At 36.2% G+C, this 14,784-nt stretch overlaps 1 protein-coding gene across 1 annotated transcript; it reads left to right on the top strand.

Annotated features, from left to right (window-relative positions):
- The first annotated feature begins 13,239 nt into the window (after positions 1-13,239).
- LOC124960671 (olfactory receptor 5AS1-like) lies at positions 13,240-14,178 on the top strand. Its single transcript, XM_047519562.1, has one exon. It carries the CDS (start codon positions 13,240-13,242, stop codon positions 14,176-14,178), a length of 939 nt encoding a protein of 312 aa, XP_047375518.1.
- The last annotated feature ends 606 nt before the right edge of the window (positions 14,179-14,784 follow it).

Consider the following 14,784-nt stretch of genomic DNA (forward strand, 5'->3'; position numbering starts at 1 on the left):
ATGACTTAAGTAGCTTAACTATATTTTTGGGGATATCTATGACATTAAGAGTTAAATGTTGTGTTTACATTCCTGATAACCTGGACTATGTTAAAGTTCCCAAATAAAGGCCTTGTCCTTTCCAGCCTTTGCTAGGTCTAGTTATGGGAACAATTTCTCAGTTCTTCCACCTCCTGGTGAAAGATTGACTTCTGTCATTTTCATGATACTCAGTGGCATGTTCCAGATGCTGCAACATTTACTTTGTACTAATTTCATTTCAGTACTCATGTCTTTTTGTTCTTCTATCATAGAAAAACCCACCCCCAGATGACTTTATAACCTGCTCCTCCCCAACCAGACTTCTACCTCGGACCCCTCGATTGACCCGATTTTTAAAAAAAAGGAACTCCAAACTGCTTGCCCCTCACTGCCCCCTTTCAGCTTCGAAGCAGCCAGAACGACCGACGCCCCCTTTTCCTTAAAGCAGTTGGGAGTTCCTCTAGCTAAAGCGGAGAATGAAGCCAGAATTAAGGACAGGTAGTTAGTGTAGAAATAGGGAATCGGGTCAATTCAAGGAAATGAAGCCATGAAGCCATCTGCCTTTACAAATGTCAAGGATCTCCGGAGCCCATTGATTACCAAATTTACCTGCCTATAGGGGATGTAGGGTGCGCTCACTTCTCGGGACTTTCGAAATATCAGCTTTCTCCCTGCCGGGAGAAGTCTGTATTATTCCCTTTAAACAATCCAAACTATGGTCCTTACTCAACAGTACCAAATGATTAAGCAAACTGATAACCGAGGCAGGATGGACAAATGGATATAAGATTCTATCCATGATAAACAAAAAGGGGGAATAGAGGAGACCTTCAGGTCCCCTAAAGATAAACTTTCTCTTTGTCTCTTTGTTTGGGGTTTTTTAACTCTGGGTAATAAGGGTAACCCGGTGCTTTATTGGAGCTGCGACTCAGTTTGTGTGTTTCCACGGAATAAACTAACTTACAACCTCTTTTTAGTCTCTTAGGAGGAACAGTTCAACTATGTAACAAAACAACTGCTTCTCTCAATTGTACTTCAGATTTGTGCTATCTCTCAATGTTAAAATGCTTCTAGGTTCCTGCTGGCAGACTTAATGTGTGTTCCTACCTTCCTACCAGTCCCAGTTTCTGTTACAGATGATGAATTGCCAGTATTGCTTTCCAGAAATAAGAGGGACTTTGGAATCACCGTAGCAGTCATTACCACCATAGTTGCATCAGCAGCAGCAGCCGCCGCAGCAGCTGTAGCCTTGACGACATCAGTACAGTCAGCAACTAAGTTTAATGAAGTGGTCCAGCAGACAGCTACTGCTCTGTCTACTCAATGAACAGTGGATCAACACCTAAAAGCAGGACTACTTTTGGTGAACCAGCATGTGGACTTACTTCAAGAACAAATGGACCTTTTACAAGAACTGTTAAGCGTGGGGTGTATTTATCATCTGCCGGGACTGTGCATTACACCTGTAGCTTATCATAATCTTAGTTATGCAGCAAATTTGTCTAAAATCATATCTACTCAGCTACGTGCCAATTGGTCTTATAAATTTGATAATCTTACTGCCATTCTTAGATCACAAATTGTTAGCCTTAATTCTACTAGAGTTAATGTAGCCCCTATATCTGAAATGCAAAATTGGTTATCTTCTTCCTTCAGTTTTGTAAAGCAATGGGCAGGAATGGGAGCATTGTGTGTGTTAATGATCATTGCAATTATCTTCCTCACACGCTTTATCATGTGTATACGCCAAGTTCATGCCAGAGATCGCATCATTTTCCATCAAGCCATGATGGCCTTAGAGGCTGGCAGCTCTCCTCAAGTCTGGCTGAGCATGCTGGATCGGTAGTCAATGACGGGTAAGGAAGGAGGTAACCACGTACCGACCTAAGACAGGAGCTGTAGCATGCTCTGCAGTTATCCGATGACGGGTAAGGACGATGGTTGACCACTCCGCCTAAGACAGGCACGATCCCAAGCCAGCATTCTTTTAATACTCTTCCCCAACCAAACTTCTACCTCAGGCCCCTTGATTGACAGGATTTCTAAAAGGGAACTCCACCTGCTTGTCCCATGTGCCACCCATGTTCAGCTTGAAGCAACCAGAGCGGTTGTCATCCCATTTCCTTGCACCAGTAAGGAGTTCCTAAAACGAGGAGTGGAGAGGGGCAGGGGATGAAGCCAGAATTGAGGACAGGCAGTTAGTGTGGAATAGGAAATCTAGTCAAATTGAGGTGTGGAGGCCATCAGAGTCTGGGACATTGGAGACCATCCTGGGAGACTGAAATGTCAATGTCTCCAGATCCCATTTGAAAATACAATTTTTTTCCAAGGAAAAACATTTATAATAATTTCCTTAAGAAAACACATGCTATTGGCATCAGATCTGCTATTTTGCTGCCACCATGATTCTTCCTCCCAGACACCACTTTGCAACCTAGATTGTTAGTCCGTGAACTTCCTAGCCAGTAATTGGTCCAGATTGTTAACCTGAGAACCTCCTCATCAGTCATTGGTCCATTGTTATTAGCCCTCGAAATTCGAGTACTTAAGAATAGCTCCTCTGACATTATCTCCCTTCCCCCTCCCCTCCTCACTCTCTCTCTCTCTCTCTGCCCCCCTCCTCTCTGTCTCTCTCTCCCCCCTCCTCATTCTCACTCTCTCTCACTCACTCTTACTCTCACTCTCTCTCTCTCTCTCACCCTGCGGGCAGACACTGTGCCTGTCCATTTAATAAAATCTCTTGCTTGAGTTCCTGCATCCGGAGTGGTTTCTGGATGCTTTCACACATAACAACACATACTCTAAGTTTTATATGAAAAACTATAAAAAAAATCACTAAAATATCTTAATGTACATAAACAATGACATGTTTTTAAGAATAACTCATATGATAATACAATTTTTGCAAGACTGTTCTGTAAATACAACAGAATTCAAAGTAAAATTTCAAAATGTCCTGAATAGAAGTGACAAGCAGGTTGTAAGTTTTTTTGGGAATAGCCCAGAATAGAAAGAGTCAAGACTGTGCTGAAGAAACTTGGAGCAAGCATCTATGAATAACATCCTGGGAAGGAAACCTCCCCAGTGACAGTTTAACACTGACAGATGACCACAACATGAAGCCCAGCAACAGATCCCCACATCAACAAAAGATTAAGTATTTTATTAATTTCCATCAACTGTCATTTGGAATTTTTGTATGTGCTCCTTATGAATTTTTATATTTTACTTGTGTTTCTTCTCTGCTTATGCAGCTTGAAATGAATTGTAAAATGATTTCCTAGAATTGGTGACATTCGGTAACATTATGCTTTTCATAAATTTAAAGTTAATATTTCTAAAGTGGTATTTCTTGACCTTGGTTATTTCACACATAAGTGAAATTTTGAAATATCATAGGCTGTCATTGAAGATAAATGGAGAATATATGAAAATAGGTGCCGGGGAAAATATGTTCTCAGCATGAAAGAAAAAATCCCTTCCTCATACAATAGATCCAGGATTATTCCAGATGTGTTGAAGATTAAACATCTATCTCCTATACTACATCTTCAAAATATGTTAAAAGTCCCACCAAAAGGAAGAAAAAAATCATCAGTAAGGATATGGATTGTAGGGTATTCTTTAATATTATCAAATGCAAACGTGAATAAGAAATGTAGAAAACAACTTGTCATATATTAAATTGAACTATATCCACCTTATATTCGATCAACTCCACATCTAGTCCTGCACCTAGACAAAGTCTTGTGCTTCTCTGTCAGGGACATCTCAACATGCCCACCCCAACACCCACACATACACCCAGATGACTGGACCCAATGAAATAAACCACATACACTGAAGAAATTTCCGGTTTTCATGTCATGTTCTATCTTTAATGTGGACAGCTGTGTTCTTTCATAAGGTCAAGCAAGGCAAGTTAATTTTTTGTTTCCTAGAGTCTGAGTCTGATATTTCCAAATTTAGAGGTAGTATACAGAATATTCTTTCTTTTTTCCTGCCAGTAAAAATGAAATGATTCTGGAAGTTTGATTTTCTTTTATTGATCAGCTAGGTGGTTAAAACATTGTATGCACATTGTATGATTAAAAACTACCCAGAGAGTGCTGTACTGTAGAAAGACCATAACTGAAATGTTTGTTAGAAATGCAAGTAGACAGTTGATCAAACTAATAAATAATAATTAACTCTTAAGGTTTGATTCATCTTTTATACTGCAAAACTGAAGAGCCAATTATGTAAAAATAGTTGTCACCAAGTTGTTATGTTATTACTGAGAAGTTAAGGTTTAACCCAATGGGCCTGGACTATCCCAATTAACATATTCCAAAAAAGTTCAGGACTGTCCCTCACTAGCTCCTAAGAGATTAACCTATATGACAAGAACATCTATATACTGGGGTCTAGACCAAATAGTCTGTGCTATAAATGTGATTTACAGCGAATGCTTACTTTTGTACACCTGGGGCTTTGGGGTATGATGTGTCACTTTGAACTCAGGCATGGAGGGGTTGAAGGCTGAATAACTAAACAGACACATAGGCTTTGCCTGCCTCTGCAACTGATCCCCATTAAAACCCTGGATTTGAAGACTTGGGCAATGTTCTCTAATTGGCAATACTTGACATGTATTGTGAGACAACATTGCTGGCACAATTAAGTGTGGTCTGTGAGATTCCAATTGGGACAACTGGAAGCTCATGACTTCTTTTTGCAGGACACTGCCCCTTCTTTTTCCTTGGAGCAGTGTTTTTTCAGAGCAAGCTCACTGTGCACTGGTTACCGTCTTATCTGAACACCATGAGACACAGTACTCATGTGCATAATGAATTATATGACGTGGGTTTATTACTTATAGATAGGCAAAAAGGACTACAAAAGCTTAGGATTTATTGAAAACTAGTCTCGCAAGGAAATCTTTCAGGAGTAAATGGGGACCTCACTGCACAGGACCCATTTGCCCCAGTGCTAAGAGACCTTACAAGTAACCCATACTGTGCTGAGAGCTTGCTCGTGATGCCATCTCCGTAGACACTTTCCAACGTAGGAAAGCATGGCTTTCTCTAATGTGCACGATGGTGATTTTACTGAGGTGAAAACTGAGAACAACACTGAGCCTCTTATGCTCCACAACTGAAACTTAGGAGATAAAGATGGCCTTTTTATAGTTCCCTGGAAACTACAGCTTAGGTGTTGGGAACCCAAATGAATTGTGGGGTCCTCTGTCTAAGCCATCTCTAAGCAGAAGTGTGTCATCTTACCAGTATGAAACCATTTTGTTGCCTTGGCAGCGTCCTGCTCAAAGAGAATTCTGTGATACCATGAAATTTATTGGTTCAGACAGTCCTAGGTTTAAACGCAACTCCCCAGGTGGAAAGAGATAGCCTTGCGTCCCAATAGCCTTGAGGCGCCAGCTACCTGGAGGAGGAAGAATTACCATACAAGAGAAAAGTCTCCAATCAGGCCCATTTCCCCACAGCCTCTTGCTCCTTGTTTATCTTGAAAAACTTTTCTCACAATTAATCCCTCTTTGATATGTTTTGCTATACATAAAGCATTGGCTGGCTTTTTCTGTTATGGATTCCTTGCATCAGGCCTGATCCACCCACCAGGTCCCCTCTGTGAAACTATTTTCTTTGTCATCTGTCTTTATTTCTAAATATCATTTTAGACTTTTAATTCCCCAGCTGACTCACACCCCTGTTTGGTTTACTGATGGTTCACTGTGCCAGGCACCGGATACTTAGGTATATGTGTTACTGTTGTTTAGCCAAAAAAAATCTATTCCTGGCTTTTGAGTCTTGAGAAAGCAAAGCAGGAGAGATTATGCACAGCAGTATTGTTATGTGTGATGCAAACTCTGGCATTGTAAGATCCCTGTTCTCCTTTTGTTTCCTAGTTACCAACAAGTTTTCCCAGTTCCCTATCATTTCTGAGTCATCTAATACCCTTTCAGCAAACTAATTTTCTGCCATAACTGAGCAGAGGTGTTTGTAAATATTGTTATTTGTAAAATATAATAGTACCCTCAACCCTTATGATTAAAAACCCGCAGTGTACATAAACAGGAAAATTTTCTTTACATTTACATTTTTAAAAGACGAATTGGAAATGTGTTCCATTATATTTTTCCAGACTCGTAGATTTATTTAATAAAAAGAAGATAGAAAGAAAATAATTTGGGTAGCTTCTCTTACTCTAAAATTGCTTCCATCTCTTAATTCCTCACTTACATAGCTTTTCTTCTGATTGAAGAATAAGGACCTTTTTTCTCTTCCTATATTGATCATGCATCTTCTACTAGCAATATACTGATTTCAATTTTTCTGCCAGGCATTATAAAGAGGTAGGGCATTCATCCTATTTATCCATTCTTCAATCTGTACACTGTAAGCATAGTTAGATCCACACTGCTACTGTCAATACTTACAGGATGAAAATGTCTAGACCTTCAGTTTGGAGTATTAAAAAACACTGCTGCAAATACTTTCACATTTTCTAAAGAAAGTTAACAATCATGAAACAATACCACCTACTGAACAAGATTCTAAGTCCTTACGTGTATTAACTCAATCCTCACAAGAATCTGATGAGGTAAGCAACTGCTGTCACAAATTTAAATTTATAAAATTTGTATTTAAAAGGTAGCTCAAGGTCTTTCGAGCTGTGAAATAGTAAAATATTCAAAACCTGGTTGTCTGAGTGATCAGTTCTTACATCTGCAGCTCAGCACTTAGGGTTTATTTCATTCACTCAGATAATGGGGAAGCAAAAATTAGGGTGCCAGAGACTCTTCTCAATAGTATTGAGCTTGCACTTTAGAATTTCCTCACATAACTGCACTCTACATCTTTATGTGTGTTTGAATCACAGTAGAGACTGATAGAAACCACAGGATGTCTAGGAAAAATTATTTTTTTCTACTGATAGCTAGAATTAAAGATTTTTGTTGTGGTTTAATAAAATATCTGGAGCGATGGAGATATTTGCTTGTCATAAACTGTCTAACCCATAGTCAATTGTGTATCCATTCTTTTTCTTTTCTTTTTTTCTCTTTCTTTCTTTCTTTTTTTTTTTCTCATTGAAAAGACATCATCTAAACCACAGCCCTGAGAAGAGAGTTATTGCCAATAAAGTGTTCTGTGGGGAGGGGGTTTCTCTTGGGATAATGTCTCATATGACACAGACTAGAAGATAAATACTCATCTCTTATAAAACTTATTATAAAACATAGAGAAAATAATCTCCTATACAAAGCAAATTATACAATCCAAAGTTCTAAATGATGGGAAGGTAAGTGATTTATCCCACAAAGCATCAACAAAATATCTGCTTCAAGTGTTAAAATAATAATGGGCTTATTTGAGATAAAATGCTTCTTTGGGTTTTGCTCAGTTTGTGGGTGTACGTGAGCTAGGAAAATAGCCCGAGATTGATGGTGATATAGACCTAAGCTTACCTTACCAAGGCAATTGCAAAAAATCACCATCTACCCCCTGAAAGCTAGGAGAAGGATGTTGGCTGTGTATTTTAGAATTTGGGGAAAACCAAAATTATTTCCTATATTTGGAAGTTAAACCTTAAATTATGTGAGCACATGACACACATTTGTCTACAGTGTGATTGTTTTGTATTTAGTCTTATAAATATCAATTAGGAAAATACAACATTTCAAAGTCAGATATTGAATTATTTCAATAGTAATAATAATTAGATAAGTGGTTTATAAATTTCCATATATCTATAATGTAAAAATCCCTGTGAAGTGTGCTATAATAAATTATCTAGATTAGTCTCCATTTTAACTTCATGATATTTTGTTGTAATAATTAATCACAGACATTTAGGCAGACAGAAGTTCAATCACTTTTAGATGTCAAACCTGAAGCTCTCAAACAAAACTTTTTAACACCAAAGTCTACTTGCTTATCCCCCAGAGCACACATCATCCTTGAAGCAGAAATAATGAATTAAATGTGATTGATTCTAGCATTTCTGTACTCTCTCCTTCAGAGTAGCAAAAAAAAAAATTTCATTTATGGACACCTTTTAGAAATAGCTGTATCAATGTAAATTTCTTGAAAAGAGGTGGGAGTCAGCTCCATTTCTACTTTTCTGATCTCAGATCAGATTGGAGTGAGCTGAGCCCTAAAGGAGAGGTTCAGTGATTTGAGGATGCTCAGACCTTTCTCTGGCAGTTGCATCCAGAGAACCTCTGAAGAGTTACATAGTTACTATGGAACTCAAGGGAAAAATGTTGACTTGGATCTCAAATTAATGAATTTGAGTGAATATAGTCATTACATTTTACTGATGTAATAAATTCATTGTAATCATTAGCACACACGTTACTTGATGAATGATGTTTGCATGTGATGTAGATACACCTTCTGAAAAATAAGTTGTGGATTGGATCACTTGTCAGCCTCTTCCCAGTATGAATACCGTATAGTCACATTACCTAGTTTAAAACTTCCACAGCAGAAGAAAACATGTCATAATCAGACAGGATACAGCATTTTGAGTAAGAAGAGAATACTGCAGTCTGACTATACAGCAAGTTACATCTATATGCTTTCATTGCATTAACTATAAAAAGAAATTGCATCATAGGATAATCATAAAAATTAAAATGTTGCTCACCAAGTGCTCCACGAGTATCTTGACCAGTCTCCATAATGTTTATCAATCATTTATAGCTTTCATTATTACCACCATCATTACTGTGATCAGTTAATGCACATTACCAGGTGATATATGAGAAACCTCAGGGCTCCAGTTCATAGAAAACACAACTGAGATCTATTCAAGGAAAAGTATGCTTACTTTGCCTTAGTGGTTGAAGGGTTATGAAGGTAGAGGTATAGTGGAAATATTTTGGTGATGTTTTATGGAATTGTTAATTTTTTTTTCTATTCACCTGCTTTTTTCTTGCCAGTGAGTACATAAAACCTGTGGATATGCACTGCTAATTTTAGCAATTTCAAATAATAATCTCTTAACAAACATAAATGTTTGCTAAGCAGTTTTAGAGCTCTTACATTTGCCTTACATTACAACTCTACATAATGGAGTGGGTATGATTTTATAAATAGATTCAGTATAATTTTACAGATGAGGAAATGATGATATAAAGATAAAATTATTTGTAGTATACAACTTGAGTTAGAGTCAAACTCTCCAGATATTTAATTACTTTCTTATTCTTCCATACTGTGGCCTCTTTTACACCACCCATAAGAAATCCAAGGCAAACTAACAGCTAATATGATGAGCCTGGGGTCTCTCTCAGTATACAGTCTTCTTCTTCTGCCTCTTCCTATTCTTGTTGTGTACTAGATTGCTATTCTTTAAATCAGAAGATTGATGCTTATAATGCTGTCTTGCTGGACACAATCTTTGAGAGTCAATGACAGAAATTGTATAAAGTGGGTGTATTTTGGTATTTTCAAATTCTTTAATGTCAAACCCTTAGTTAAAATGTTGACAAAAATACCCAAGGAACTCTTTTTATTTAGATGTTTTCCTGTAGAAAACGTCTTTACCCCCTCGCTGATAAAGAAGAACGTTGGGTCCATTTGACTTCCAAGGAAAGGCAAAGACATCCCTTCTGCTTAGTACATGCAATGCTCCGAGTGCTCTTATAAAAAGGATGTGTTATTCCGCGTCTATGTCCTCTACCTTGTAACGTTAGCTCTGATAAATCCACCTGGGTGAGACAAAAGGAGACAGTTGAAACATATCTGTGGATCTGATGCCATTCAGAATTTGATCCTATTTTAATACAAATTTAACTGTGTGGCTTTTATGAAGCACAGAAAGCTGTACTTTTTAAAGAAATTAATTACAAATTTTAAAAAATAAATTACCAATTACTTCACATTTTAAATATGACTGATTAATAGAGATATACTTTCCTTTTGTTAGCCTAACATTTAATTCCTAATTTAGCTAGTGTGACATAGATAGGAAAAAAGGTACTTATAGTTTGTTATAGTTTTACTTTTCTTTTAGTGTTTCAAAATTTTACTGAATTTGACCCTATTCCTGGACAAAAGGGCATAGTAGTTGAAACTCTGCCGATGTTTGTCTGTGACGCCTCTCTTGCTTCCAGAATCTCATGTTAAGTGTTGGCTTCCTTACAGATGACAAATGCCTTCCAGCCTTCTGGAGTGTTTAGCTATGAACATTTTTTCATTGTGATAGAGAGAGTAAACAGGAAAGCTAACAGCCTTTGGCAAGGGACAAAATGTTTTATGCAGTTAAATCACCCAATGGAAGTGGCGTAGTTAATTTCTCCACTGGAAAGGAACAAAATTCCCTGAATTCGCTTGGAGGTGGAAAACTCAAGAGAATGTAGAAAGACCAAAGATGATGTGGCCCAAATGTAGAGGACTCATGTTATATCCTCTATGAAAATAAATTAAAAAAAATAAAAATCGTACTTTCAGTATCCACAAAAAAAAAAAAAACACACATGCCCCCTCAACACCTTAAAGTTATTAATTAATGTAGAAAGATTATAATTTTTACATATAAACCATGAACAAATGACTTGCTCTCAAAAATATTTCAGGGAAACTAAATCTTTATTTACATAATTTTGATGGGAGCAACCCCAATCAAATTCTCCGTTTAAGAACAGCTGAGTTTGTTGACATTTTTCAAGGATAGATTGTTAGGAATCTTCAATTTAAAAACTATTTTAATACAAATTTAACTGTGTGGCTTTTATAAAGCACAGAAAAACTGTACTTTTTAAAGAAATTAGTTACAAATTAAATAAATATAAATTACCAATTACTTCACATTTTAAATATGAATGATTAATAGAGATATGTTTCCCTTTTATTAGCCTAACATTTAATTCCTTATTTAGTTAGTGTGACATAGATAGGAAAAAGGTATTTATAGTTTGTTATAGTTTTACTTTTAGTATTTCAAAATTTTACTGAAGTCCTCTAGTATATTCCAAAATATGTCTTAGGGATTGCATAGATATGTAATATCAAATTAAAGATTTACTCAACATCTTTTATTGCTCTTCAGCATATAAGTATGTGTCACAAAATGAATTTGTGATAAAAAATATTTTAAATGCACATTTTGAAGCTTTTAATATATATGGTTGTTCTCTCTTCACCAAATTTGGATCTAGTTATAGTCATTCATACTAGATAAATTTCAGTTTTTGCAAATTTTATAGTTAAAAATGCTACACAGATATTATATATATAATTCTATAGTTAAAATATATATTATGTATATATATATATAAAATATTGTATATTTATATTTCTGTGTGCTACTAAATTTTAAAGTGATTTGTTTATGTATCAATTTTGTTTGTTTTGCAGTCATCCCTTTCTGGTTTATTCATTACTTTTTTTAGGGGGTACTTTAACTGATTGTTAAAGAGATATTATTTAAAGCTACAAAACTTATACTGATCTATCACTTAGGGTAGAATATTGCACTTACTCATGCGTCTTTTGTATATACTTGATATAAAGACATTTTGATATTGTTCACAGATCTTTTAGCTAATTACTTGTGAGTTTCTGTTTTTTTACAGTTCTGTTTGTTACTATTTCCTATTCAAGAGAATGGAAATGCAACTTCTCAGTTTTTTTTTTTTTTTCATTTACTTTTTTCCTCAATTGATTTTAAACCTCAGAATGCAATACCATTTTGTCTGGAAAGAAAAAGAAAGAAAAAAAGAAAGATAGAGAGAGGAAGAGAAAGAGAGAGGAAGGAATAAAGAGAAAGAGGAAGAAAAAAGGGAGGGAAGGAAGGAAGGAAGGAAGGAAGGAAGGAAGGAAGGAAGGAAGGAAGGAAGGAAGGAATCAGAATGAAAATGCTTTATAAAGTTTTGAAATGACATTTGCACATTTGCCCTGGTATTTAAGAGTTGAGGTTCCTTCACTATAGTTTCTAATGTCCACCTTGCCTTCTTTCTCTGTCAAGCTCTTAGTGATAGACATAACAGCTGTTCTTTAAACACTTATTTTTTTGGATATCACACAAAATATTGTTCTACCTGAAAGACAAGAAAAGGAAATAAATCTTGGGAGATGAAAATAATAAGTACAGGGCATAAGTAAAAGTTTAAGATCTTGTAAACAATGCATTCAGATAAACACACAATGCATTCAGATAAACACACATCCATACAGCTGCACATGCACTCATATATAACAATTCAGAAATATTCTTACATGAGATCAGAGTTCATATATCAAGGAAACCAAAGACAAGATGAATCTTCTCAGGAACTATATGAATATTTCAAGCTATTGAGTAAAATAAAAATGGATCAATTTATTTATTTTTTGTGGATTTGATTTAATGAATGCTCTTATATTTTACGAGCAGTTACATGAATGATTTACAAATACCTAATAATTTATTGCTCTACAACAGAGTGGTTAAATATCTATACTCAGATCACACAAACAGTTTAATAGCAAAGTCAAGATTTATTTATCTATTTACTTATTGAGTTCTGGGTATTGAACCTGGGGTGCTCTATCACTATGCTATATCCCCAATCTTTTTTTTCTTGTTTTTTAATTTCATGCAGGGTCTTGCTAAATTTCTGAGACTGGCCTTGAACTTGCAACCCTAGTACCTCAGGCTCCTGAGTCACTGGGATTACATATATGTAACTTTATGCCTAAAACTAAGACTTTAAAAACTCAGACATGACTTGAATTATTATTATGCTCTTAACTAATATATTGTTACTCCACCCAAGACCACAGATATTCAGTAAATGTTGTAGTTAAATTGTGAATGTATTTTCTAAAGGTTGTCTCAAATCTCCTTTACATGGAAGAATATGGTTTAATATTGTAAAAAATAAAGTTTGCTCCCAAAGATTTTGTTAACTCTTACTGTTCTACCAGATCTTATCACATGAGCCTCATTCAACCCCTAATATTAGCTAAAGGATTTAAAGAGTTACTGCATCATGAAAAACACTTCAAAATAACTTTCAAGAATCAAAAATCATAATGAATTGCCTTTTTAAACAAATGGTGTAAGCCAAAGCAACAACACCATGTCACAAAAATGGTATATATGTGCTCTCATTAACCTTCTATTTGCTTCCTTGGAAGGGAGAATAAAGATTTTGACTCTTCCATAACTCAAGCCAATTCACATCATCTGATACCAACTATCTCCAATGAGAAAAACAAGAAAACAAAGAGGATGTTGAAGAGTAATTATACCAGGCCAACCGAGTTCCTGTTTGTTGGATTCACAGATTCTGTCCCCCTCAGACTCACACTATTCTTGGTGTTTTTCATAGTGTATGCCTTAACTCTGGTGGGCAACGTGGGTTTAATAGTCCTAGCTAATATCCATTCAAGCCTGCAAACCCCCATGTATTACTTTCTTAGCAACCTCTCTTTCTTAGACATCAGCTATTCTACAGCAATTGCTCCAAAAATGCTGGTGAACTTCTTAGCTTCCAGGAAGATCATCTCTTTCTATGGCTGTGCCCTGCAGATGTTTTTCTTTGCTTGTTTTGCGGATGCGGAGTGCCTGGTCTTGGCAGCCATGGCCTATGACCGCTACACAGCCATCTGCAACCCATTGCTCTATCCTACACTGATGTCTCGGAGACTCTGCATCAGCCTTATCGTGTTGGCTTACTTCAGTGGAGGTATGACTTCGCTGGTGCATGTGTCCCTCACATTTAGGCTGCCGTTCTGTGGCTCCAATGTGGTCAACCATTTTTTCTGTGACATTCCACCTCTCCTGGCTTTGTCATGTGCAGATACCCACATCAATGAGCTTCTGCTCTTTATCTTGTGTGGCAGCATCCAGGCCAGCACTTTTATGGTAATATTTGTCTCTTACTTCTGCATCCTCATAACCGTTCTGAGCATCAAGTCCTCGGGAGGCAGAAGCAAAACCTTCTCCACCTGTGCTTCCCATCTCCTAGCGGTCACCTTATTCTATGGGACACTCCTATTCATGTACCTACGTCCCACCACTAGCTATTCCCCAGAAACTGACAAGGTAGTTGCAGTGTTTTATACTGTGGTCTTTCCCATGTTTAACCCAATAATCTATAGTTTCAGAAATAAGGATGTCAAAAACGCCCTCAAAAATCTGTGTGGAAAAAAGTGTATTTTCAAATGAATAGGAATTTGAATTATTTGCTAATACTTGAGACTCAGTCTGTCCTTCCAGTTTCCTCCTCCTCTTTTTCCTAATCATCAGAAATTATGCCCCAAACATATTATGGGTAAATTATTATAAATTTACCACTGTAGGTCATTGGGGGAAAAACAGGAATTTTAATAGTTTACTTCTTTCCAATCAAAGAGAATTGAATGTTTTCCCACATAGTCATGTCATTCAGTTTATTTCATCAGTATTTCATGACTTTCAGTTTAGAGATTTTTCGACTTTTTGTTTAAATTTGGTAAAGTATTGATTTTTTTTTTCCTGCAACCGGTGTAAATGATATTTTTTTTGATATTTTTCCCCCAATAACTTGTAGTATATGACTGGTAATATATGAAAATGCTACTACTGATTTATCCATGATGATTTTGTGTCTGGGAACTTTGCAACTTTGCCTCATTTAAAAGCCCTAATAGGTTTTTTGTTTGCGTGTTTGTTTTTTTGTGTCAATTTAGGGCTTTTTGTATATAAGACTATGTCATCTGCAATAAGGGAGAATTTAACTTTTGCTGTTCCAAACTGTATTCCTTTTATTTCTTTCCTTTGCCTAATGGCTGT

This window comes from Sciurus carolinensis, chromosome 11 (assembly GCF_902686445.1).
Source record: "Sciurus carolinensis chromosome 11, mSciCar1.2, whole genome shotgun sequence".
NCBI lineage: Eukaryota > Metazoa > Chordata > Mammalia > Rodentia > Sciuridae > Sciurus > Sciurus carolinensis.